Source organism: Aethalodelphis obliquidens, unplaced genomic scaffold (assembly GCF_003676395.1).
Source record: "Aethalodelphis obliquidens isolate GAN/ISIS:26980383/991018 unplaced genomic scaffold, ASM367639v1 scaffold89, whole genome shotgun sequence".
In the NCBI taxonomy this organism is placed as follows: domain Eukaryota; kingdom Metazoa; phylum Chordata; class Mammalia; order Artiodactyla; family Delphinidae; genus Aethalodelphis; species Aethalodelphis obliquidens.
In genome coordinates, this window is record NW_020838033.1 from 6,336,052 (window position 1) to 6,361,696 (window position 25,645).

Here is a 25,645-nt window from a genome sequence, read left to right on the forward strand (position 1 = left end):
GTCCTATTTTGTTTCTTACTCTTCCAAAGCAAAAGAAGTAAATTTCAAACTGTGCCTCCCCCACCCGCTAGCGCCAGAGGAAGGAACTACAACCAGGGGGCAGAGGAGCAGCTGCGTCCACGTAAAAGCCTTCCGGGAGAGGCAGAACTCCTTTGCCCTTTCTACTGCTGGAGCTGCTCATAAAGTTTGATTTGAATAAAAAAACTGCCAGGCCTTCCTTTCCCTTCAAGAGCTTCTTCCGCCCTCAACACAGATTCTGAGCGCCACGCAAGAGGCGGGAAGAAGCCCGAGGGGGCGGGGCAGGAAGTGAGGTCACCCTCCCCGGGGTGAAAGGTAAGCGGAAGTGCTCTTTCTTTCTCTGCTGTAGGCCCGAGAGGTTGGTGCCGGTGAGTAGCGGCTGGGGCAGGGCATTACAATCCGCAGCCATCCGCGGACTGGGGGTTGAGTTGCGGGGTGGTGCCGGGTGCTTTTCATTCCTCGGTCTCTGACGGCTTCGTAGCGGATCCTGTCTTGAGAGCAGTACCTGCGGGCGGCCTGAGCCGAGACGCAGTGAGCGCCGCTGAAGTTCCGGGCCCACAGCCTGAGCTGGCGGGTTTCTGAGCGGCCCCTTCTCTTTTCTCTGCAGACATGGGCAAGTTCATGAAACCCGGGAAGGTGGTGCTGGTCCTGGCCGGTCGCTACTCCGGACGCAAAGCGGTCATCGTAAAGGTACCAACCTCGCGAACCTGTGCCCCTTTGTATCCCGTGAATGGGGCGGGCGGGCGACTTGGAATTCAAGACCTAGTTTGGGGGCATTACCCACTGAGCATTGCGAATGGTGGCGGGGGGTGAATGCATGAGAGCTTTTGAGAGAGAAAGACGCATAATAACAAATGGGAGTTGAATTGGACAGCTGACACCCAACGCGTTTTCTGTCAGAGAGGTTTTAAATAATACTAATGGCTGACGTTTATTGAATGCTTGCTTGGTACCTGGCACTGCCTTATAGGTGTCGTCATGTGCAATCCTTGCGGTAACTATAAGGTTACTTTCTACTGCGAAGGTTTAGAGCTGTTAAGTTTAACCTGAGGTCAAACAGGTAGTAAGTGCTGCAGCTGGGACTCCGTAAAAAGAGGAGAAATTGTTACTAGTTAAAATGGTCACTTAGCGTAATCTAGCCGTTCACTGTTTGCCTTTTACCTACGTCTTTAGCCTTTTATGAGATTTTCCTAAGCTCTGGCCACATACACCACTGCTGTTGACTGTTGGGGACACCGGGGCACCCTTGGTTCCCTTTCCTCCGTCTACCTGAGGCTGGTTTTGGAGTTAGGCAGCCAGGTTTGGAATCCTGCCTCTCACCATTCCTAGCAGTGCAATCCTGGAGGAGGTTAAGAGATGTAAAGTCCTGAGAGCTAGTGCTTGGCATATAGCAATCACTTCATAATTGTTAACTGTTGTTACATTTTAAATCTCTTGCCTCCCAGGAACCCTTCCAGATTTTTCCTGGTGGGAAGGAAACCACCCTCTTCCCTGTTACTCTTTGGGCATCTAGCATAGCACTTAGAATGTCTGCTTTGTGTCGTTTTTATAATAGTGGGTCTCAGAGGCCTAGGGGTTGACGGTGTTCTTTCTATACACGCCCTACATCTAGCAAAGGGCCTCAATAGCAATAACATGTAATTGCTCATTCAGAACATTGATGACGGCACCTCAGACCGACCCTACAGCCATGCTCTGGTGGCTGGAATTGATCGCTATCCCCGCAAAGTGACAGCTGCCATGGGCAAGAAGAAAATTGCCAAGAGGTCAAAGATCAAGTCTTTCGTGAAAGTTTATAATTATAATCACCTCATGCCTACAAGGTGAGCGTTTCAAGAATGGGAATGAAAGTGACTTTTTCTAACTTTTCCCACTCTCTGCCCTGCTGAATAAGGAGACAACCTTGTAGCCGCTCCAGTGGAAGAGACATCATTTTCAATTTGGCATTTGGCCGTGGTTTCCCAGTGTTGCCTCTTTAATCCATCTTGGAAGTGTTCACTTTCCTGTTGTTTTCTATTGATTTCCCTGACTTGGCAACGCCGGATTGAAAAAACCTCTTCCAAACTTGCTCTTGATCTGTCTCTCTCCTCACCTGAAAATTCTTTGAAGTGTTGAGTAAAGGTTGTTCCATTTGTTTCCAGCCACAGTAAACACAGGCATAGAATCTGGCCTGCCTTCTTCCACTCTCAAGGATACTAGTTATTATAGGGTAGGGTAGTTGTGGGAAACTGAGAATGAATTGTGAAGTTTTTCAGTGGCTTGAATCTATGTAAATGAGTTTGTTAAAACTGGGCATTTCCAAAGAATATCATCAGGACTTTAGCACAGTTTTGATGATAGCTCCTGTGGAGTCAGACCTTAACGTGCCAATGTCCCAGGAGTGGGGCGGAGGGGTGAAGGCCCTGGCAGCATGTGGGCTGCTCCTACCTTCCTGCCATTGTCCCCAGGTACTCTGTGGATATCCCCTTGGACAAAACTGTTGTCAACAAGGATGTCTTTAGAGACCCTGCTCTCAAACGCAAGGCCCGACGAGAGGCCAAGGTCAAGTTTGAGGAGAGGTAAGTAGGCTTTGGTAGTGAATGCTGGAGTATGGTTTCACTGTTCTCCATGAAGACAGTTTTGTCTTCTGTGATTCCTCCCCTCATTAGTGTCCTTTTTTCCCCCCTCTAGATACAAGACCGGCAAGAACAAATGGTTCTTTCAGAAGCTGCGGTTTTAGGTCTGTCTTGTTTCAGTCATTACAAATACAAAAAAAAAAAAATCCATGTGTCTGCTTCCTTCTTGTTATTAGACTGGGAAAGAACATTCATACGATGAGAGACACTGGGTGGTGGATGAGGGACTGTGGGAAAATATAAAATAAAAGGTACATCTGCCTTTGTGAGACATGGGCTACTTCTGTCCATAGCCTCATAATCCTTTAGTGGTCTAACTCAGTGGGTAAAATGTCATATTGAACTGTTTCCCCAAAAGAGCTACTCTGGACATTTTTAGGTGTGGAATTGTTTAAGCATCCCTGGCTTCAACCCATTACATATCTAGAGAACTGTTCCCCCACCCCCACCCCGTGTGACAACCAAAGGCCCCTCTGAGTGGACACCATCTACTTTGGATTAAGAGTCACTAACCTGAGGTGGTTTGTTAAACCGGAGTGCCAGATTTGGTAGGTCAGAATTCAGCATCTTGTCAAGTGATGTTGGTGCTGCTTGGACGAGGACCACACTGGAGAACTGCTCTAGATGGGGATGGACACCAACAATGAAGGCCTGAGCCACAGAGCAGCCATTTCTAGTGGGACCAAGGAGAGGTCCCCAAGTGGTCTGTCTAGCAGAGACAGGCAAGGAAGGGTGTGGTTCAAGGGGGTGGGGCTCTGGATTGTCACCACTGTGTTACAGGAAAGGCGTTTGGCCCTTCTATAGCATTTTACTTCTCATTGGACACTTAACTGTGACTGGTGTTACTGATGAAATAGGTTCTCCAGCCAAGCTAATACTAAGTCACTAAATGGAACTAGGATTCAAATGGCCCTATTTGCCAAGCTTCACACTTGGCACACTTTCAGCTGGGGTGAGGAGTGGGGGCATGAGAAAGGGGCTTAGTAAGTTACTCTGAGTGGGAAGCCCTGGACTAGGTGAAAATAGAAAACATATCCTGCACTGTTTTATGTATATTCATTGGACTCATCTCACCCTTAAGTGTTTTTTGGTTTTTTTTTTTTTTTGGCTGCGTTGGGTCTTCGTTGCTACGCGCAGGCTTTTCTCTAATTGTGGTGAGCGGGGGCTACTCTTCGTTGCAGTGCGCGAGCTTCTCATTGCGGTGACTTCTCTTTTTGGAGCACGGGCTCTAGAGCGCAGGCTCAGTAGTTGTGGTCCAGGGGCTTAGTTGCTCCGCGGTATGTGGGATCTTCTCGGACCAGGTCTCGGACTTTTGTCCCCTGTGTTGGCAGGCAGATTCTTAACCACTGCGCCACCAGGGAAGCCCCTCACCCTTAAGTGTTCGATATCTCCAGTAAGTCACACTCACACTCACTCACAGTCACAAATGGAACTATATTTAAACCCTCCTTTAACTAAAAATTCAAGTTCAAATACTGTTCCAACCAGGTTTGGATACATGCATCACTTCCTAGCAATGTGAGTTTGGGCAGGTTTCTGCACTTCTGTGCCTCACAAGTTTAGAATCTCATCGGGAAAATGGAATCAACTTCAAGGGGTTGTTTTGAAGGTTGAGTTAATTCATGGGAAGCAGAATTGGTATTGGGCACATAACAGCTCTCAAGTGCTGGCTGTTGCTACAGCTTCGTCAACTTGATGGGGCTTTATCTGTCCTGGTTGCATTTCTCATTCAGTTATCAACATCTGCATGTTCTGGGCAACATTCTAAGCTCTTGGGAAATAGCCATTAACAAAGCAGACAAAATTCTACCAATAGGCCTGTGCTGGGATTGCTAGGTTGGGAATGAATGGCTGATTGGGGCCAGCATTCAGTTTGTAGTTGCTTGTGGGGTAACTTCCCCTGAGGCCTCACAGCTGGGGGAAGTTCGAAGACCAGGAAGCCACCCAGGGGTGGAGTACGGAAGGGCAGGGACTTTACTGAAATGAAAGTGAAAGCAAAGAGCCTGCGTAAGAACCATAAGAAGTGTCTTTCAGGCTCTGCCGGGGAGACCAAAACTCCTCAAAGTGCAAGCAAGACTTTAGTCGTGTTGGACCCTGCCAGTTTGTGCCAGCTCTGAAGCTTCAGCCCTTGCTAACTGGACCTTAGACCGTGATGGTGAGAGGAGGGTCTTGGGGGTGGGGGGAATCCAAGAGGAATGCTCCTCTTGGCCAGGAATCTACAGGTATCCCAGGGCCTGGCAGGCAACCCTCTCCCTACCCATCTCTTAGACCTGCTACAGGTCTGGAGAGTGACGGCTGGGATGACCTCTCTGCAAGGGAGTTGGTCCCCTAATCCACTGCCTCAGAGACAGTTCTATAACCTGCATCTCGGGATCGTGAATTCCTTGTGTGGATGTGCATTTTTCTGGAGAAAGAATCCATTGTTTTCATTAGATACTCAAAGGGTTCTGTGACCCCCAAAAGTTTAAGAATTGCTCCAACCTTTATCTCCTGAGATCTTCCTCAACAAGTTCCTCCCCTCCTTATATTTCCATCTAAATGTCACCTTGACCTCTCTTCAGGGCGAGGGGAAGAAGTGTTACCCTGTCTGCTGTGGTCCCCACTTTCCCAACCCCTGATTGCCCCTGCTCGTGCTAGACTAAGCCCTCTGCGGGCTGGTCCTCTGTCTCAGCCTGTTCACCCTTGATCCTCGGTGCCCAGCACAGTGCCTGGCATGCAGTAGGTGCTCAATAAACAGCTGTTGAGTGAATGAATCTCATTTCCCTAGTTTCTTCAGTCTTTCTCCCTGATACTACCCCGTCTGTTACAAATATATAGGTCTCTTGCTTGGAAATTTTTCATTTGCCCCTCAAATGTTGAAGGAAGACACAGGCTGTAGAGGCCAGCCTGCCTGGTTCCAAATCCTGGTTCCTCCAATTGTGTGGCCCTGGGTAAGTTATTAGCCTCTCTAAAGTTTACGATCTAAGCCCCATTTCCTTATCTATTTGGTGGGAATGACGGTAACACTTCACACAAGAATAGCTACCTGCCACAATTAAACTAAACAATCCCTAAAATACACAGTAAAAACTGAGCACGCTGCTTGGCACATACTGAGTGCTCAATACATGTTCATTATTGTTAACATTGCCAGTTCCCCAGTTCAGCCACCCCTCACTCCCACTCTGGAAAAGTGCTCTCTTAAAGGGCCTTTACATATTAGAAAGGAAAGAAGGAAGGTGGATTCAGGAAACTGTATTTTTTTAATATAAATTTATTTAATTTATTTATTTTTGGCTGTGTTGGGTCTTCGTTGCTGTGCGCGGGCTTTCTCCAGCTGCGGCGAGCAGGGGCCACTCTTCGTTGCGGTGCGCGGGCCTCTCATTGCGGTGGCCTCTCTTGTTGCGGAGCGTGGGCTCTAGGCACGCGGGCTTCAGTAGTTGTGGCATGTGGGCTCAGTAGTTGTGGCTCATGGGCTCCAGAGTGCAGGCCCAGTAGTTCTGGCGCACGGGCCCAGTTGCTCCGCGGCACGTGGGATCCTCCCGGACCAGGGCTTGAACCCGTGTCCCCTGCATTGGCAGGCAGACTCCTAACCACTGCGCCACCAGGGAAGCCCAGGAAACTGTATATTTAAAAAATCACCCTAAATTCATTATTGAGAGACAGAGTCTATTAATGACATTGTGATGTCTATCTTCCCAGAATTTTTATGCATTAATAAATATCCTCATGAATTAAAACATTTTAAACCATCAGAATAGGGAATGTATAGGCAGCTTTATATTTTGCTTATTGTGAGCATTTTTTCATGTTAAATGTTCTTTATTACTGTCTTTTAATTGCTAAATATTTTATATTTAGCTGTTTCTTGTTGGACGTGTAGATTTCTTTTTTTTTCCCATTGTAAACAAGGCTACTGTAATTATCCTTGTACGTGAACTGACCATCTCCTTATGATAAGCAGGACTGTTTTTTGTTGCTCAATCTCAGCAGTCATTCTCATGCCTCCTGGCAGAAGGCTTGTTAGCAGCACTGGGCACAGCTGCGGGCTCCTCTGCCTTAAACGTGTTGTTCTTCATGCCTGCTCTCCCTCAGGTTTCACTAGCCCCTCCTCTGCATTCTCCTTGGCTGGTTCTTCCTTGTTCCCCTGATCTCTTAGTGTTGGTTGCCCCAGAAATCAGCCCTTGGACCTCTACATGTTGATCTCATTTAATTTTGTGACTTTAAGTATCTCTGCTTGGATAATTTTCAAATTTATACTCATGGCCTGGACCCCTTCCCTGGATGCCACATCATAGAGGCAACCAGCACTCTACATCTCTACTGGGATGTCAGATAAGCACTTCCTCCCTAATATGTTCAAAGCAAACCCCAATCTCTTCCATCCAACGTATTTCCCATCTCGGCAAATGGCTCTCCTTCCCCTCAGTTGCTCAAGCCTAACAGCTTAGTGTCATCACAGACTCGTCTCTTTCTTCCACATCCTACTTCCAATCCATCAGCAACTTGAATCAATCTAAACTTTTTTTTTTTGCGTGTGTGGCACGCTTGCGCGGCTTGCTGGATCCTAGTTCCCCAGCCAGGGTTTGAACCCGTGCCCCCTGGAGTGGAAGTGTGGAGTCCTAACCACTGGACCGCCAGGGAATTCCCTCAATCAATCTAAACTCTTGACTACGCCTCACCACCTCCACTGCTACCACCTGATCCAGGCCATCAGCATTGCTCACATGGACACTGTCATGGCCTCCTAAGCAGTCTCCCTGTTAGTGCCCTTTCCCCACATCAGTCTGTTCACACAACAGCCAAGTTATCCTGTTAGCATTTAAGCCTGCCTGCAGCCTCCCACCTCACTTTATGTGAAAGGCCCTTCATGGCCCCACTCTGTTTTCTCTGTGACTTTATCTCCCACCACTCCCCCCTCACTCGCTCTCCTCCAGCCACATTGGTCTCCTTGATGTTCCTCAAATACATACAACAAACTCCCACCTCAGGGCCTTTGCACTTGCCGCTCCCTCTGCATAAAACTTTCCCCCACATATACACACGGCTGACTCCTTTATTTCCTTCAAGTATATGATCAAATATCTCAACAAGGCCTACTCTGATCACCCCAGTTAAAACTGTACTCCAACATTCTCTGTCCTCCCTTCTCTGTTTTTGTCCATAACACTTATCACTAACATACTGCAGATTTTACTTATTTATTGTGTTTATTATCTGGCTCATCCCCTAAAATGTAAACTCCACAGGGAAGTTTTGTCTGTTTGGTTCACTACTGTGTCCCCAGAGCCTAGAACAGGGCCCGACACGTGGTAGATGCCTGGTAGCTGATCGTTGCATGAGTGAATAAGGAAACAAATGAGGGAGGGGACTTCCTGTAGCCCTCCTTTTCTTTTGCCTCTGTTTCATCACTCCTCTTCCTTTGTGTCTATGATGCTACCTAATCCTGGCCCTGGCCCTGACCATGCCTTCTTTTTCTTTTCTTTTTTAACATTTATTTATTTATTTTGGCTGCACCGGGTCTTAGTTGCGGCACATGGGATCTTCGTTGCGGCATGCGGACTCTTAATTGTGGCATGTGAACTCTTAGTTGTGGCATGCATGTGGGATCTAGTTCCCTGACCAGGGATCGAACCCAGGCCCCCTGCCTGGAACACGGAGTCTTACCCACTGGACCACCAGGGAAGTCCCCATGCCTTCTTTTTCTTCTCTGCATTCCTTTATCTTTCCTGACCCCTGACTAGGTATCTTCAAAGATCACATTTTTAAGGGCTCTGTCCCTGAATGAGTTCTTCCATCCTCTTGGCTTCTACTATTACCACATACTGTTCTAGCCCAGAGTCCAAGCCACCAAGTCCTGTCCCTGACACTCTGTGTCTTCAACAGCCTTGGGTTTGACTTACTTTGGCCCATTAGGGCCAAAGTTTTTTTGTTTGTTTGGTTTTGTTTTTTGTGGGTTTTTTTGTTTTGTTTTTGGCCACACCACGTGGCTTCCAGGATCTCAGTTCCCTGACCACGGATTGAACCCAGGCCACAGCAGTGAAAGCCTGGAATCCTAACCACCAGGCCATCAGGGAACTCCCACCATTAGTTAACCTTGATGAACCTCAGGTTCCTCAACTATCAAACGGGGATTATTAAAACACAAAACATTTAACATAGCACTCATCATATGCCGGGAACTACTTTTCCAAATAAAATTATACATAGGTAGAAATTGCTATTCCCACTTTACAGATGAAGAAACCAAGGCACAGAGAGTTAAATAACTTGCCCATTGTCTTGGCAGTAGTAAGAGGAGCTGAATGTAAGCCCCGGAGTTTTGGCCCCAGAACTTGTGCTCTTAACTGCTATATTACACTGCCTCTCAGTACTGCTATGATGAACACAGATAGCATGAGATTTTATCTTAGGGGTTGTTAGGTTCTAAACTTGGCAAGTAAGGCAGAAGAATGCATGTAGTCAAATGAACCTCAAATCATTAACTCACCCCTAAGTATCCAGAATTTACAGTCTCTCAATGAGCTCAGTGTAAAACGGATCCCTTTTCTTTTTTCAGTTGAGTACCAGATGGATACTGGCTTGCATTTAGAGACCAAGTTATCATGTTAGTTAAGTAAATAAATAGCATGTATAGTTGAATTCAAGTAAGTGACTACAATCAGCCTGTGTTGTCCTTAAGAAGTCTGTGATAGAGAAGTTTCAGTTGGGAGTTGGAGACAGGAGGCAGTTTTGTGATACTTAAATGGGATGGAGTCCAACTGTGCCGATCACTTAGCAGGTCCCCAGTAACTACTGGCTCTCTTCCCTTGCCTGCTGGGTCAATGACATTATACCAAATCCTTGGACACCCAAGTCTGCAACCTCAGTGTTGCATCGCCTCTCCAGTCTGTCCCCTCTGTCGCTTTAATACAGCATCCGGAGTCTGGCAGCTTTTTCTCTTGAGATGTACTCATCTGTGTGTGCTCCTTGTGCCCAGTGCCAGAGGTTCAGGTCAGCTCCTGTCACGTCTGTGAGAATTAGAGCCACAGATCTGGGCTTGTTCTCCCCACTCCCCAGTTCCTGCTGCTCCAGTTCATCCTGCCATCACTGCCAGCTTTTTTTTTTTTTTTTTAAGTATAGTTGATTTACAATGTTATGTTAGTTTCAGGTGTACAGCAAAGTGATCCAGTTATACACGTATGTATTCTTTTTCAGATTCTTTTCCATTATAGGTTATTGCAAGATATTGAATATAGTTCCCTGTGCTATATACAGTAGGTCCTTGTTTATCTATTTTATACATAATAGTGTGCATCTGCTAATCCCAGACTCCTAATTTATCCCTCCTTCACCCCTTTTCCCCTTTGGTAACCATAAGTTTGTTTCCTATGTCTGTGAGTCTGTTTTTGTTTTATAAATAAATTAATCTGTGTCATTTTTTTAGATTTCACATATAAGTGGTATCATATGGTATTTGTCTTTCTTGACTTACTTCATTTAGTATGGTAATCTCTAGGTCCATCCGTTGCTGTAAATGGCATTATTTCAGTCTTTTTTATGGCTGAGTAATATTCCTCTGTGTGTGTGTGTGTGTGTGTGTGTACACACACATATATATATATAACACCTTTATTCATCTGTTGATGAACAGTTAACTTGCTTCCATGTCTTGGCTATCATAAATAGTGCTGCTATGAACATTGGGGTGCATGTGTTGTTTTGAATTAGGGTTTTCATCTTTTCCGGATATATGCCCAGGAGCAGGATTGCTGGATCATATGGCAACTCTATTTTTTTTTTTAAAGAGCCTCCATACTGTACTCCATTGTGGCTGCACCAATTTACATTCCCACCAACAGTGTAGGAGAGTTCCCTTTTCTCCACACCCTCTCCAGCCTTTATTATTTATAGACTTTTTTTTTTTTTTTTTTGCGATACGCGGGCCTCTCACTGTTGTGGCCTCTCCTGTTGTGGAGCACAGGCTCCTGACGCGCAGGCTCAGCGGCCATGGCTCACGGGCCCAGCCGCTCCGTGGCATGTGGGATCTTCCCAGACCGGGGCACGAACCCGTGTCCCCTGCATCAGCAGGCGGACCCTCAACCACTTGCGCCACCCGGGAAGCCCCTATTTATAGACTTTTTAAGGATGGCCATTCTGACTGGTGTGAGGTGATACTTCATTGTAGTATTCATTTGCATTTTTCTAATAATTAGCAATATTGAGCATCTTTTCATGTGCCTGTTGGCCACCTGTATGTCTTCTTTGAAGAAATATCTATTTAGGTCTTCTGTCCATTTTTTGATGACCGGATTGCGCTCTTTTCAACACTGTGTCCATCACCTCACTCCCCCTTTCAGAAATCTTCACCAGTTCCCCATTTTCCCACTGATAAACTCTCTGGCCTGAATTGTTTTGTTTGTTTGTTTGTTTTTCCTTGTATCCATTCACCAGTGGATGGACGTTTTTGAATGTTTTTTTTAAACTGTAATTATGAAGCTTTTAAAACTAAATTTACTTATTTATTTATTTAAAGCTATTTATTAAATAGCATTGCCAATTACTAGATTTTCAAACAATATGTATAATTAGATCAAGATTTAAAGCAGAAGTAAAAAGAGGATGGATTAAAGACTGAATCCAACTTTTATTTTTCATATTTATTTAAAATCAAGCCATCTGGGCTTCCCTGGTGGCGCAGTGGTTGAGAGTCCGCCTGCCGATGCAGGGGACACGGGTTCGTGGCCCGGTCCGGGAAGATCCCACATGCCGCGGAGCAGCTGGGCCCGTGAGCCATGGCCGCTGAGCCTGCGCATCCAGAGCCTGTGCTCCGCAACGGGAGAGGCCACAACAGTGAGAGGCCCGCGTACCGCAAAAAAATAAAATAAAATAAAGCCATCTTTTTCAAATAAAAATCCAGATTTCTGGTTTCCCTTAGAAATGGGAAGATATAGGATACTGAGACCACATTCCATGTGAAAAAACTTGGCTAGAGCCGAGAAGGGGTTGCCACTTTAGTTGGGACATGCTGTCTGCAGGATGTAAGAGTCCCCACCTCTCCATATCACACTGCACCTGCTCCCCTGACTCATTGATGTCATGTAACTGACCCTGAAAGTCACTGATTATTTCTCACTACTCATTAATTGGCATTATTTGGTCAAGCCCTAGTTTTCTTCTGCTTAAAATAGAGTGAACTCGCATTGAATTATTCAACGCCCACTGTAATATGTTCCCGTTCTGTCATTCGTTCACTTCATTCATTCACTCACTTCATTCATTCATTCAACACGGGTTTACTGAATGCCTGTTTTGTGCCAGGGACTCTGCTGAACACTTGGGACACAGAGATGGCCAGGACAGAGTCCCGTCCTCCCCAGTGAGCTCACACTTCCCTGAGCTGACCTTATTTATCAGGCTTCCAACCACAGGGTGAGCTCTCCATCCCACAAACAAAGGTGCATTTATTCCCATCCCTGGTGTCACTCCCCTGCCCATTTGTCAGCTCTCTCTGGATCTGCTCCAAATCACACCCAGCCTGAAAGGCTGCTTGGTACAGCAGAAAGGGTGGCAGTCATGGGACAAGCTGGGAGATGTGGGGTAAATTACTCCCCTACTCTGAGTTTGATTTCTTCACTGTAAAGCATAGACTAAGAGTCGAGAGTCAGACTGCCTAGGGCCAGATGACTTCAGGTAAGTCACTTGATCTCTCTGAGCTACTGTTGCCTCATCTGCAAAATAAGAAGAGGGTGTTTATTTCATAAGGTTGTTGCAAGACATGAGTGGTATAATCCATATAAAGGGCTTAGCACATGTTAGCTGATAGTCTTATGACATCTTGCAGCTGTAAGCTCCTACTACTCCTCGAGGCCTCCCTAGTTGTGTTAACCCCTTTGGGACGGTCCCTCCTCCAAATTCCCGCTGTCCTCCACCATCAGCCTCTCCTCCACCATCAGTCGTGTGATTGTGCACTGTCTTGAGTACTGTTTGTTTGTCTGTTTGAAATATTTATTTATTTATTTTGGCTGTGCTGGGTCTTAGTTGCAGCATGCAGGATCTTCGTTGCGGCATATGGACTCTTAGTTGTGGCATGCGTGCGGGATCTAGTTCCCCGACCAGGGGTCGAACCCAGACAGGCTGCATTGGGAGTGCAGTCTTACCCACTGGACCACCAGGGAAGTCCCTTGAGTACCGTTTTATACGGGCCTAAGCGCTGGACCCTTTTCTTCCACTGCCTGTGTCGTGCCCAGTACCTCATAGCAGGAGCTCAATCAGTGTTTGTTAAACTCTGGTCTCCAGGAATGACCCAGCCGTGGCTGCTGCAAAGGCTCCTGCCTTTCAGAGCAGCTGCGATGGGGGCAGCCAGGCTGGGCCAGGACAAGCCCAGGGCAAGGTAAAGGGGTTGGGCTGTTCTCGGGCTGAGCACCAACTCTGCTCCTGGAGTGTCCAGAGCAGAGTTGGTCATTCATTCTCTTTCCCTGGGTCATTCATTCTCTGGAAAGGCAGGTGGATGTCTGGTTGTTCCCCTCTGCTCCAATAGGCCCTCCAAGCCCTTCAGGAGGAACAGGCCAAACTAAAGACCAGGCTACAGGAGCTGAAAAGGAAGCTCAGGGACAACCCCCAAGACAAGGTAAGCTGGGAGGGGGTATGGCCTGGTAGAAAGAGCTGGGGAGGTCTTGGTTTCACTACTGCCTCTGCCATTTCCATGCTGTGTGACCTCGAGTGTGTTACTTGAACTCTCTGAACCTGTCTGCTTCTCTGTAAAGTGGAGCTACCTACCTCACAGGCTTGTGTGAGGACAAACTAAGATTTTGTATGTAAAGTGCCAGTACATGCTTGGCCCACATTCATCCGCTTAGTTACCCAGCTCTTCTTTCAGTGTTCATCCCTGGCACTCAGCATCAGTGGCATGTAATTGAGGGTGCTTTCCTCCTGGGAGTGGGGCGCTCTCCCAACCCTGAAATCTGCATCAGCCTCTCCTCCCCCACCTCCAGGTCCCATTCCCAGTGCCTGAGACCCCCCTGGTGTTCCGAGGAGACATTCAGCAGGGCAAGGAAACAACCAAGTCTGTGGTTTCTAACCTGCGGATCTGTTACCCTCTGCCTGGAGGCTCTGCTCTGGTCACCTTTGATGACCCCAATGGTGAGCTCCGGGAAACCTTGGGAGGGAGGCTGGGAGGCTTCCTAAGTACTGACCCTGCTCCCCCACCCAGTGGCCAAGCAGGTGCTGCAGCAGACGGAGCACACGATCAATGTGGAAGGGTTCCGACTGCGGGTGCAGGTCCAGCCCTTGGAGCTGCCCATGCTGACCACCATCCAGGTGACAGAATGGCAGGGCCCTGGGATCTGCACGGGGCCCCATGCACCTGGGCACAAGGGAGTGGGGTGTGCCTGGGATGACTCCCTCCTGCCTCCCCCTAGGTGTCCAGCCAGATGAATGAACAGAGAGTACTGGTCAGTGGGTTTCCTGCCGGGCTTAAGCTAAGTGAGGAGGAGCTGCTGGACAAGCTGGAGATCTTCTTTGGCAAGAGCAAGAACGGGGGTGGCGATGTGGAGACGCGGGAACTGCTGCAAGGCAGTGTCATGCTGGGCTTCGCTAAGGATACAGGTAAGGGCCTTGTCGGCGAGATGAGAGCAGAGGCACCAGGCCACAGGAGGGGGGAGCCCTTGATGCTGAAGGTCCCCCGCTCCCTGTCCCTGCAGTGGCCCAGCACCTGTGCCAGACGGGCCAGTTCACAGTGCCACTGGGTAAGCAGCAGTTCCCTCTGAGAGTCTCTCCCTACGTGAGTGGAAAGATCCAGAAGGCTGAGGTAAGTGGGAAGGTGGAAGATGGGGACTGGACCCGGTAACCTGTCTGCCTGCCAGAAACTTGCCCAAGGAAGGACCACAGCCCCAAAACCCCACTGACCTACCCACTGCCAACCTCTCCAGGCCTCCTGCCCCCTCCCATACTCCTACGGTCACCACCTGCCCCGCCCTCTGCCCCGCCCCGACCCCCCAGCCCAACCTGCACGAGCCCTTGCCCAGCTCCTGGCTCCTTTTCCAGGTCAGGTCCCTGCCAGTGCCCCACTCGGTGCTGGTGCTCAACATTCCTGATGTCCTGGATGGCCCGGAGCTACAAGACGTCCTGGAGATCCACTTCCAGAAGCCCACCCGTGGGGGTGGGGAGGTGGAAGCCGTGGCAGTCATGCCCCTGGGACAGCAGGGCCTGGCAGTCTTCACTGCCAAGTTGGGCTAGGAGCCTGCCCTGCTCATCACCCCCCGCCCCTCTGCCAAGGTTCTCAAACGAGGCTGGGGTTGGACGCATATACAGGAGAGAGAGATCATGCCGGTCAACGGCAGGAGGGACTATGAGTTGTGAAACGCTGCCCCGAGAACAGTAAAAGCGCCTGCATTGCACGATCTTCTTCCTCATTTCATTTCAAGAAAGGAAACTCGATTAGGCCATGGAAGAAGGCTAGGGGGAGGGAGAAACCCTAGCCTTCCACTAGCAGCACTGGCCTTCCACAAGCTCCCCTTCCCGTCCACTATCAGAGGCAACATCCAGCACCCAGGGTTTGGCTTTTTATTGACACAAACACAAAGGCAGCTTCGGTAACCATAACGGGGTGGGTACACAAAAGTGAAAATCGCACTTCACACATTTAGGCCTCGTTCAGATGAAGAGGCTGAGCCCCTCCCCCCACCTCCCAATGGCAGTGGCTTGGGCAATCACCCGCCCTAATTCCAGATCCAAGGGCAGAGGGACTTACACCCCTAGCCCCGGGAAGTCCCCACTTTGGTTCCAGTGGCCCAGGTCCTAAACCTCCGCTTTGACCCCCTGTTCCATCTCCCCACCCCTGTAAACAAAGTTTGGGGCTGAGTCTGAAAAGCTGCCTCCCTGCTCTGAGGAGACAGTGGGCCTCCGTGACTACATGGGGAACGTGCTTCGATTTTTACTTTGGTCCCAGAACAAGAGGCAGATGGCATCGCCTCTCAGAGCTCTGGCTGGTAAGTGGCACACTTAGCTGCAAGGCTGAAAAAGCTGCCCCGCCTCTTCCGCCTCAACCACCATAGAGAAACGACAGCCCCAGAAGACAGGACATGGCACAGGCCCCCGGAGGCTAGGGGCTGGCCCCCCACACACCGGCACACACACAGATTTTTGGCAGTGCTATGGGACTGGGGAGCAGCGAAACCCCAGCTCCAGCAGAACAAGGAAGGCACTGGGGAGGACGGGGGCAGGAGGTGTGAGGCAGGGACCCCCACACACACAAGCAAGCTTTCCATTGCTAAGGCACTGAGAACAAATCCAGAGAACTCAGTGAAGAGGAGGGGGCTCCGTGTCCCTCCCATAGAGTGGTGACCTAGGGCAGCAGGTCTGACTCCCGCCCCTGCTGGAAGGGGCACCCCTGCTGGAGAGTGGCAGAACCCCTGGAGGTGGGAGAAGCCGATTGTGCTCGAGAAATTGGGGACAAGAGGACGAGGCCTTACAAGGTGGGCGCTGGCTGGCCCGGGTTGAAGGGACACTAGGGCGACACAGGGACATGCTGGACTCACACAGATTGGCCCCATATCCTGAGCTGGCATTTCGATTCTTTGGGGAGGTGTGGGGCGGGGGCAGGAGGGCAGACGAGGCGGAGGCGGAAGCACAGGGAACAGGACGGGAAGGGATTGGCTAACCTTGGCACAAAAGCAGCACAGCGAGGCCCGGGGAAAGGGTGGGGGCAGGAAGTGGCCGGCCTCTCTCTGACCCTCCCTGTCCCCTTGGCAGGGCCCAGACATCCAAGTGGTCACTTCCCAACCTCTTCAGAGGGCAGGAAGCGGGGAGGGGGAAGCCCTGACTAAAGAGGAAGAACAGGACAGGGGAGAGGACATCACCGCAGAGACCTTGGGGGGAAAGAGGGCAGCGCATTGTGATAGAGGATGAACCGCGAGGGTCTGGTGGCCAACAGCACATGGCTTCCCAGCTTCTCTCTTCCCCGGGCCCTGAGGGTCTCCCAGCCCCCTGCCTAGTTCTCCTTCTCCGGCCCAGGCACCAGGAGGACTTTGCCCACGTTCCTCTTCTCCTGCATCTGCCTCATGGCATCCGCCACCTGGAGAGGAAGACAAGACTCTGCTCCCAGCGCCATTCGGCCCATCCAGGGAGCTGGCCTAAAGGAGTCAGCCCTCCTCCTCCCACGACTCCTCCCCTAGGGACCCCAGCCTTCACGGCTCCTATCCAGGCCCTCCCTGCAGGGCCATCACACTCACCTTCTCGAAGGGCCACACGGAGTCGATGTGGGGTTTGATGTGGCCCTGGTTGTACAGAGCCACGAGGCGGGCCACCACACCGCTGACCAGCCCCGTCTCGCCCTCCAGGTAGCCCAGGTGGAAGCCACACACGGCTCGGTTGGCCGGCAGCAGCTGCAGAGCTGTCACACTGAACTGATTCCACCATGTGCGCGCCACGGCCATCAGGTTCCGCTTGGGGCCCGTTAGCAAGTTGGCCATTCCTGAGGGACGAGGAGACACATCCTGTGAATCCAGGTGCCAGGCACATCCCTGTGTGTCTGGATCCAAGCTCATCTGCCCCCCGCGGGCCCCTTACAATTATCCATACCGGCACCCGGGAGTGACAGGAGCACCTCCCACCTGCTGGCTACCTGGCCCAGATGGACTCTAGCCGACTCAAAGATTGCTCTAAGCTTTATATACTTGTTTATTTTTGGTGTGAAGTAGTTTTTTAAATGGAAATGCAACTTGCCCAAGAAGCCCAGGAGGTAGGACAGAGGAAGGCAGACTGGTTGACACTGCATCAGGAATAATCCCCAAACAAGAACACAGAGAGAACACAGAACTTGCTATGACTCATGAATGAGAAGGCGAGTAGCTACACCCAGGAGGGAGCGATGTGAAAGCAACATCCAGCACCAGGCTAACCGTGATGCTTCCCACAGAGCGCCAGAGTCTCTGTCCGTTCTGCATTCAAAAGCCCTGGGCCCCTATATCCTACCCCTCAGACCCCACCCTGCTTCCCCTAACTCCCCCTCCAGCCCGGCCCACCAACTCACCATAAGTGACTATTTTGCCCATGGGTTTGAGGAGGTTGTAGCCCTTGGCCGTATCTGACCCGCCCAGAGGGTCCAGGACGATGTCCACTCCTGTCAGAAAGTAGGGGGCCCAGGAAGAGCATTAGGATTCACAGATCTGGAGACGCCCCTCCCTGTCCCATGCCATCCTAGCCCTTCCCACTCCCTGACCCCACCTTTGGGAGAGATCTTCTTGATCTCCTCTACGTAGTCAGTCGTGTGGTAGTCGATGGGGTGTGTGACTCCGCTCTCCTTCAGCACCTCATGCTTGCCGGCTGAGGCCGTTCCGAACACCATCACGTTCTCTACTGTACGGCACAGCTGCACGGCAGCCATACCCACACCCCCTAAAGCAAGACACTTTCATAAAGGGGGGATATAGAGTCGTCCAGCCACCACTCTCCATTCTCACCTCTCAAGGATCCAGCCCATCACCTTCATTTTGCCTGGGCTCATCTTGAGGCTTTCTCTCCCATCATTCCATGTCTAATTTCCAAGATTGAGAATTGGGGGGAAGGTGGCTGGGAAGGAGGGGGTGCTGGGCAAGGGCACGTTGCTATGTGTAGCACACCAGGCTGGACCTGGTGGCTGAATGCTACCACGGCAACAACACTGTAGAGGCCTCTGGGCACCATAGGCCGAGGCAGCTAGTGTTGCCATGACAACAGTCCAGACAAGCAGCAGGGAAGAGGCCCGGAAGGAGATCTGGGTTGGGTAAGGAAAAGGGATAAATGGAGGGTGCCTGTCACCTGCAGCCATGTGTACCAAGACGCTGTGGCCAGGCCGTAGGTTGCCAAAGTCAAAGAGGACCATGTAGGCTGTGATATAATTGACCAGCAACGCAGCAGCTTCTTCAAAGGTCATGGCCTCAGGCATTAGGAAGGTCTGGGCCGAAGGCACAGTCACCTCCTCCTGCCACATGCCTGACCGGATCAACACCATCACCCGGTCCCCGACCTTGAAAAATGGAAAAAGAAACTGATTCACTTTGCTGTACAGCAGAAACTAACACAACATTGTAGATCAACTATACTTTAATTAAAAAAATTAAAAAAAAGAATGGAAAAAGAGCATCATTCATTCACTCATTCATTCACCCACTGGTAATTTATGACCTTCTACTATGCACAAGGCCCTCTTCCTGGCAATGAAGTAATAGTACAAGCAGCAGCAGTACTCGTGGTAATGGTTATAATAATAACAATAGTAATAATAATATCATCAATAACAACTTATCTTTATTGACTGCTTACCAAGGCCAGGCCCTATTGTAAGTGCTCTACATATAAACGCTCAATCCTCACGTCAGCCCCCTGAGGAAGATACTATCCTTATCTCCATTTTACAGATCTTACACTTTATTATTGTGTAAGATCCCTGAATGCAAGAAGCTTACAAGTTAGGGCAGCATGAAATATTGAAGAGACCAAACTGCTTAGGTTTAAAAAAAAAATGGGCTCCACTGTTTACTGACACTATGACCTTGGGCAAATAAAAATTATCTAACCTTTTTGAGCCCCAGTTTTCCTATCTGTAAAACAGGGCAGTTAATGAGGATTAAGTAGCAAAAAATCAGTGGTTTTTAGCCTAATGTCTGACACATAGTAAGAACTTCGTAGTGTTAGCTGATAATAAGGACAACAATGATGACAATATCAGAAGCAAGGAGGGGAGGTCACCAATCCATTAACTGAAGGAAGAGGGCCGTATGCTGTAAGGGCCAGACCAAAGTGCAGGTAAAGGCCTCTGAGCAGTTAGGGCTGTTACCTCAGGAGAAGGATCTGAGCCGCCACTGGGGGCTCAGAAAGAAGCTTCACCCAGAGACTGGGGGGAGGAGTGATGGCCAAGGAGAGCCACACAATCCCACCTACCAGGAAAAGGCATCCCCCCTCCCCTTCCCCATACCCTCAGCCACCTGCACAAGAGCCTCCTTGCAGGAGGGAAAGGGAGCAAAGGAAGCAGAACCTTCCCCTCCAGTTTAAGAACTGGGGTCAAGGGGAGGATAGGGGAAAGGGGAAAGGGGTCAGTCTCCAGAGGAAGGCCTCTCATGGTCCTCTGAAGAGCATGGAGAGGGAGGTGTGGGTGCTGTTCCAGGACAATCCGAGTCTGTCTTGGTCCCTGCCAGGAATGATGGGAATTCTGTACATTAACGAGACTTGGGATCCATGGGGCAGGGGGATGGGACTCCCACACATACCCTTTTTCATGTCCACACTCCATTGAGGAGGAGTACTGAGGGCAGAGTAGGACCCTTCTCTGCAAGCACTGGCCTGAGACGAGGTCTGAGCAATGGAAGCATCCCACCCCAGGACTCAGGACTAGTGGACTCAGAAATAACCCAGGAGAGCTGGGGAAAGTGTAGTGGTCAGTCCAGGTGGTGGCCAGTCGCAGATTTGGCCCAGAACAAGGTCCACTTACCCAGGCTAATGCTCACCCCTCAGCCCATTACAGGGCAGGCCCATGACCCTTCCCCAGCCCAGATATCAGGAGGGAGCGGGGGCTCTCCCCTCCGAATCCAGCCTCTTACATCATATTCTTACCCTGGACAGGATATCCTGTATTTACGAAGCGGAAAGTGTGGGGAGAAGAGGTTAGGTGGTTGGCCTTCAGCAGTAACATGAACTATTACTCCCCCAACCAAAAAAAAAAAAAAAAAAATTCTTCTTAGCACCTTCTTAGAGTAGGATTATTTAGAAGTCAGTGGAAAGGGTGGGGCCAGAGCTGATTCCACAGAGAAGCCCTTTAAGGAGGAAGAAGACGTATGCCTGTACAATAAATCCAAAAATTCCAGCTCTGAGCTCTGGGACCCGCAGGTCTGGCAAGAAGAAAGTCTGCATTTGATGAGTCTCTCTTGCAGGGGCCAGATTTGAAAAGAAACCCCTAAACAAATGACGTGCAAAGGCCTCACCCCAAGTCTCTCAAAAAGTTGACCATTTGAAACTCTCCGGTGCCTGGGGCTGTCGCCAAGATTAATGATAAACAAAAAGGAGTCACAGACCTGCAGAGCTGGGCCAACCTGCTCCCGGTGCCACACCCCCCTCCCCAGCCCAAATGGGCACCGGCCCGGTTTCTCAGTAGAGGGTCCTCTACGAGAAGACAGAGGTGGGTTCCGCCCAAAGTTCCCAAGGGCAGCCCGGGGTCGTGGTCCGCTGGCTGAGTCACCGGAGGAGGAGACAGTGCAGTCACGGGAGACAGAGAGCCCAAGACAAAGATCCAGACACCCAATCTCGCCCCCCACCCCACCCCACCCCGTCCCCACTCTCACCCCCACCCACCCCCGATCAGACTGGCAGTATAAGGCCGGTGCGCGGGAGGAAGGGGTGGCAGACTCCCTCTCCTCCATGATGGGCGTGCCTGTCTCTAAGGCCCTGCTCTGGGAGGGGCCGCCTCACACCCCCACAGACCACGGGGCTGCATGTGACTAGGGCTCTGGCACGGCCCTGCGCCCCCGCCCAACCCCGACTATATAGCTCTTCAGGCTCCCTCGCGGGAAAAAGGTACCGACCGTCACTCAGAGTCACAGACCACAATTACCCGCGGAGTGTTTAGTGGGCAGGGGTACAGGATAGGTTTCACGGGTGGTGGGAGGGGGCCTTAAAGGTCATTGTGCGCATGCGCATAGGCTCCTTATTGTTTCCCCACCCACCCAGCACCAGCACCGTTTCGGGGCGGCGGCCACAATTAAAATGTTTGGGGAGGGGGCAATTACTTCATCTCAACCTCCCACCCCCAAATATAAATCCAGTTTTCCAGGAGCCTCAGAGCACAGGCTCCTTTCCTACGTCTTCCATGCCCGTCTACCCGGGTTCGTGCCAGTTTTCCTCGGCTCTGCCACACCTATGGCGCCCGCCCACTCGTGCCCCACTGCCCCGTGGCCCGCGCAGCCTCTCCCTGCCCTGCCCTGCACTGGCCCGCTCACCTTGCGGTCGTTAACTCCCTCTCCCACAGCGATCACCACGCCCGCGCCCTCCATGCCTGGAGTGAGGGGCAGCGGCGGCAGCCGGTCGTACAGCCCCTGCCGGGCCATAAGGTCGGCGAAGTTGAGCCCGCAGGCCTTGACGCGCAGCGTCAGCTGGCCGGTCCCGGGGGCCGGGGGAGCGGCCGGCCGGGTCTGCAACTTCACCTTGTCGTAGCCACCGAAGCCGGTGAGCACCAGGCAGCGCAGCGGCGGCGGCGAAGGGGCGACGGGCCCCTCGGAGGCCGCGGGTGGCTGGGCGTCGCCGGCTGCCTCCTCCGCCTTCGGGAGCTGCGAAGAGGCATCTTCTCCAGCCTCTGCCTCGGCCACCGCCACCACGGTGGCCGCCTCGGCTACCTCTCTCTCGGCGGACATGGCTGGGACGCTCGACGTGCGCGCACAGCTGGACCGAGAGTGCGCCGCTGGGGAAGGCGGGGCGCGAGTCAGGACTTGCTAAGGCTGCCGACTCGGAGCGGGCGGGGCGGGGCGCCGGGACGGGGGCGGGGCCTCGAGCGCGGACTTAAAGGGCCAGGGCCACCGTGCAGGTGCGGCGCGAGCGCGAGAAGTGGAGAGGAGGCGCTTATTGGGTACGGGCCCACGCGAGGTCCTTCTTGGGATCATGAAGACTGCGAGTTAATTTACTTATTTATTCATAATAATTAAGCTAAAAATATATTAAGGGACAGTCTGAAGGACGATCCCAAAACCTGAGCTTACATCAGATGTGGGGAGCCAGCCACCTGTGGAGCGGAACCCAACCGAGTTGTTCCTCAGGCTCTGACACGACCCATATGAGACCCATTCTTTGCTTGCAGTGGCAAACTTGGAGCAGGGTGACCGAGCCATCTGACTTTGTTAAAGCTCTGTACTTCAATTGTCCTTTCTGTAAAATGGTGATGGTGTTGCTTGCTCTAATTAATCTAATTAATCTTCGGATGCTGTGCTCATCTGCTTTGACATTAGCCGACCAGAAACACTGGACAGTGTCCTCAAGAAGGTGGGAGCCTAGGGAAGCAGGACGGCTAGACTGACGGGGACCAGAAAACACATGGGCCAGGAGGAGGGAATTACAGCTGAGCATGGCCGTCAGGGAGAGTGTGTGTGAAGCTCTCCCCCTCCCCAATCCCCCCCTGACTTCCTGGAAATCCGTCCTCAGAGCTGGATATGGCATCTGGGGGAGATGGGGGACAACAGGGAGGAGTACTCAAGGGACTTCTCGTCCACCCTCCCCATCTCCTTGGGTGTGGGAGCCCCAGATGGAGGGGATAGGAATGCTGCTGCTGGAGCTCAGGAAAGCCCTGTGGTCTCCTCTCCAGGCCCCTATCTCCATGAGAAAAGCCCATGGTGAATGGACAGAAGTCGGCTAAGGCAGCCCCAGTTCCCAGGGAGGGGAAGGGAGGGCGGGACTGGTCTGTTCCCAGGAGCAAATTTGGGAAAGGGGATGGCAGACCCTTCATGGCCACTAAGGTAGAAGCAGGGCCCCACCCCTGCCCTCTCCTCCCTTCCCTTCTCCCACACCCTTCCTGCTTTCAGCCCAAGCCCACCACTCTCACTTCCTTGCTTACTTACATGGGAGAGCCCAGAGAGGTGCATGGTTTCTGCATGCTGTGAGCAAGGATTCACCCTGTGCTGCCTTCTACCCCTGCATAACTCTGATTTCTTCCTCCAAATAGTGGCAAGGGGAGACTCAGGAGTTTTGCCCCAATGCCAAGGTTGTGCTGGTTGGCTGTAAACTAGACATGCGGACCGACCTGGCCACACTGAGGGAGCTGTCCAAGCAGAGGCTTATCCCTGTTACACATGAACAGGTGGGACCCTTGATCTCTGACCTAGTCCCAGCCTAGACCTCTCACCTCTGCCCCTCTCAGCCTCTGATTTGAAAACACCCTATTTGGCTAATCCCTTGCCCTGGCCTCTGACCTGATCCCTTGACCACCCCCTGCCCTCAGCTTCCTTGCCCCTTGCTGAGCTGCAGGCTAAGCCCTGTAACTCTCTCCACTCACTCCATCCTTCCAGGGCACTGTGCTGGCCAAGCAGGTGGGGGCCGTGTCCTACGTGGAGTGCTCCTCCCGGTCCTCTGAGCGCAGCGTCAGAGATGTCTTCCACGTGGCCACAGTGGCCTCCCTCGGCCGGGGCCATAGGCAGCTGCGCCGTACTGACTCACGCCGGGGACTTCAGCGATCTACTCAGCTGGCAGGACGGCCGGACCGGGGAAACGGGAATGGGACCGGAAACGAGGGCGAGATACACAAGGATAGAGCCAAGAGCTGCAACCTCATGTGAAGGGCCCCGTGGGCAGACTGAGGAGGGAAGGTGTAGGCACAGTTGTCCCCCTGCTGGCCACCGGCCTCCTGACCTCCTGACTCTGGCTGGGACTTTAGGGTGGGCGAGTGAGCAGTTCTCCTGGGCAGGGAAGCTGGAGGCAGAAGGGTACCGCCATTCCCCACATCCTCATTCAGCTCCTCTCCAAGGCAAGTTGAGGGAACTAGCAGAACAGGCATCTGGGCTGGGAGCTGGGATGGGGCCAGGGGGTTGGGGAAGCTGGCATCAAGCGGTGACCTTGGTTGAGTCTCAGTATATGAAGGGTGCCTTCCCTCCCCACCTTCAGTTCCCATATCCTGGTCCTGGCTTCCTTCCCCAAGGAAAGTGTCCATTCTCTGACCTTCCCTCTTCCTCTCCTCTCACTTCTACAGCTGTTCTCACTCATCCTAACCTCCAGGCAACATGCACTAAATTAAAAAGCAAGTTGAGAAGCCTCTCCCCCAATTTACCCACCAGTCTTAGCTCCCTCCCTCCCTTCCCCCAAGAGTCCCCAAATAAAGCCCATGTCCATGGAAAACGACTGTGGCTTTAGTTTTGTTGCTTTCTAAGAAAACAATCTACCAGTCTCTAGCAGCAGGAGGGAAAGTTAGACTTCAGTAAGAACTTCCCTGTCGATGCCCACAGACGGAGCAGAGGAAAAAGCCATGGGTTGGATCAGCAGTGTCCTTTTCGGAGCCAGAGGCGGGAGAGAGAGATATCTTGGGAATATTCATGTCAGTTAATGAGCCAGACGATCCTAAAGCCGTTAGGGGGTTTTAAAGTGGACTGATGTGCAATTCATTACTCAGCCCAACTGGGGCCCCTGCTAATGTGGGAAGGATCCGGCTGAAGTGGTCCAGGCCGCTTGCTCACCATGTCCAGCCCCAACTTGGAATCTGCTGGTGCCCTGGGAGCTGTGGGTGTAGGGAGGGCACCAAAAGCCTCCACATCAGGGTGACCCTGTACAGAGTGGTTTCCCAAGGGAACAGTAGTTTGATTCTGGGGTCTCCTTGGAGGCTGGGGCAGGGGCTCTCTCCCTCTTTCCATCCTGAGCTCCTTGATGATTTTGGAGGGAGCACAAGATGTGAGTTGAGGGTCACACCTCCCCAACCCCCTACAGAAGGAAAGACGGTGGAGGGGCCGGCCAGAGCACTTGTTGTCTGGAAAGACAGTGCTGGTCTGTTTTCTCCGGAGTCTGGTTTCACATTGTCCTGTATTCCCTCCCTGGCTCTGATCCCACTGGCCTCTTTTCGGTGACATTCTCCCCCAGGAACCATCCGTGGCTCTCCCCTCCCCCAGCCCCAGCCAGTTCTTCAGACACACTCTGGGAGAGAACACAGACCTTACCCTCCCATCTGCTGGGATCCCCACCTAATTCACAGCCCATCTTTCCCTCATTCATTCAGCAAATGTGTACTGAGCACCAACTGTGTGCCAGACACTGGCTTGGGATTCTGAAAGGACCAGTCTCTGTGCTCTGGAGGCCAGCCCGGTGGGGAAGAGAGGTACCCCAGGTGTGATGGTTCCCTGGTTGTGGAAGCTCCTTACAGCCTCAGAAGCCCATCCTCTGAGCCAGGTCCTTGAGGGTTGAAGAGGAGTTTGCCAGGCAGGGAAGGGGCGGGAAAGGCACTCTGAGCAGAGGGTACAGCATGTGCAAACACGTGGAGATGAGGAAGAGCATGGCACCACTGGGGCTGCCATGGCAGGGAGGGCGGAAGACAAGGCTAGGAAGGTACAGGGAGGCCGCTG

General features: G+C 51.6%; 4 protein-coding genes across 7 annotated transcripts; 3 read left to right on the plus strand and 1 right to left on the minus strand.

Moving 5' to 3' along the window:
- Window positions 1–314: 314 nt before the first annotated feature.
- Window positions 315–2,771, plus strand: RPL27 (ribosomal protein L27). Of its 3 annotated transcripts, none has more exons than XM_027094384.1 (5): window positions 315–333; window positions 626–708; window positions 1,672–1,841; window positions 2,466–2,576; window positions 2,689–2,771. In XM_027094384.1, exons 2-5 carry the CDS (start codon window positions 628–630, stop codon window positions 2,735–2,737), a joined length of 411 nt encoding a protein of 136 aa, XP_026950185.1. In that variant the 5' UTR covers window positions 315–333; window positions 626–627; the 3' UTR covers window positions 2,738–2,771. The 3 variants fall into 3 exon arrangements, with proteins under 3 accessions (XP_026950185.1, XP_026950182.1, XP_026950184.1); XM_027094381.1 differs by having other exon boundaries at window positions 319–386; XM_027094383.1 differs by lacking the exon at window positions 315–333 and adding an exon at window positions 501–519.
- Window positions 2,772–4,605: 1,834 nt separating this feature from the next.
- On the plus strand, window positions 4,606–14,992 carry IFI35 (interferon induced protein 35). Of its 2 annotated transcripts, none has more exons than XM_027094708.1 (7): window positions 4,606–4,788; window positions 13,132–13,221; window positions 13,586–13,733; window positions 13,804–13,910; window positions 14,012–14,198; window positions 14,294–14,400; window positions 14,637–14,990. In XM_027094708.1, exons 1-7 carry the CDS (start codon window positions 4,786–4,788, stop codon window positions 14,826–14,828), a joined length of 834 nt encoding a protein of 277 aa, XP_026950509.1. In that variant the 5' UTR covers window positions 4,606–4,785; the 3' UTR covers window positions 14,829–14,990. The 2 variants fall into 2 exon arrangements, with proteins under 2 accessions (XP_026950509.1, XP_026950508.1); XM_027094707.1 differs by lacking the exon at window positions 4,606–4,788 and adding an exon at window positions 5,434–5,563 and having other exon boundaries at window positions 14,637–14,992.
- Window positions 14,993–15,140: 148 nt separating this feature from the next.
- VAT1 (vesicle amine transport 1) lies at window positions 15,141–22,053 on the minus strand. The gene is made up of 6 exons (XM_027094706.1): window positions 21,560–22,053; window positions 18,390–18,597; window positions 17,817–17,987; window positions 17,623–17,712; window positions 16,823–17,064; window positions 15,141–16,665 (listed from the first exon to the last, which is right to left on the minus strand). Exons 1-6 carry the CDS (start codon window positions 21,968–21,970, stop codon window positions 16,582–16,584), a joined length of 1,206 nt encoding a protein of 401 aa, XP_026950507.1. The 5' UTR covers window positions 21,971–22,053; the 3' UTR covers window positions 15,141–16,581.
- Window positions 21,969–24,434, plus strand: RND2 (Rho family GTPase 2). Its single transcript, XM_027094451.1, has 4 exons — window positions 21,969–22,037; window positions 22,524–22,592; window positions 23,269–23,403; window positions 23,612–24,434. The coding sequence occupies exons 1-4, from the start codon at window positions 21,969–21,971 to the stop codon at window positions 23,876–23,878; spliced, it is 540 nt and encodes a 179-aa protein (XP_026950252.1). The 3' UTR covers window positions 23,879–24,434.
- The last annotated feature ends 1,211 nt before the right edge of the window (window positions 24,435–25,645 follow it).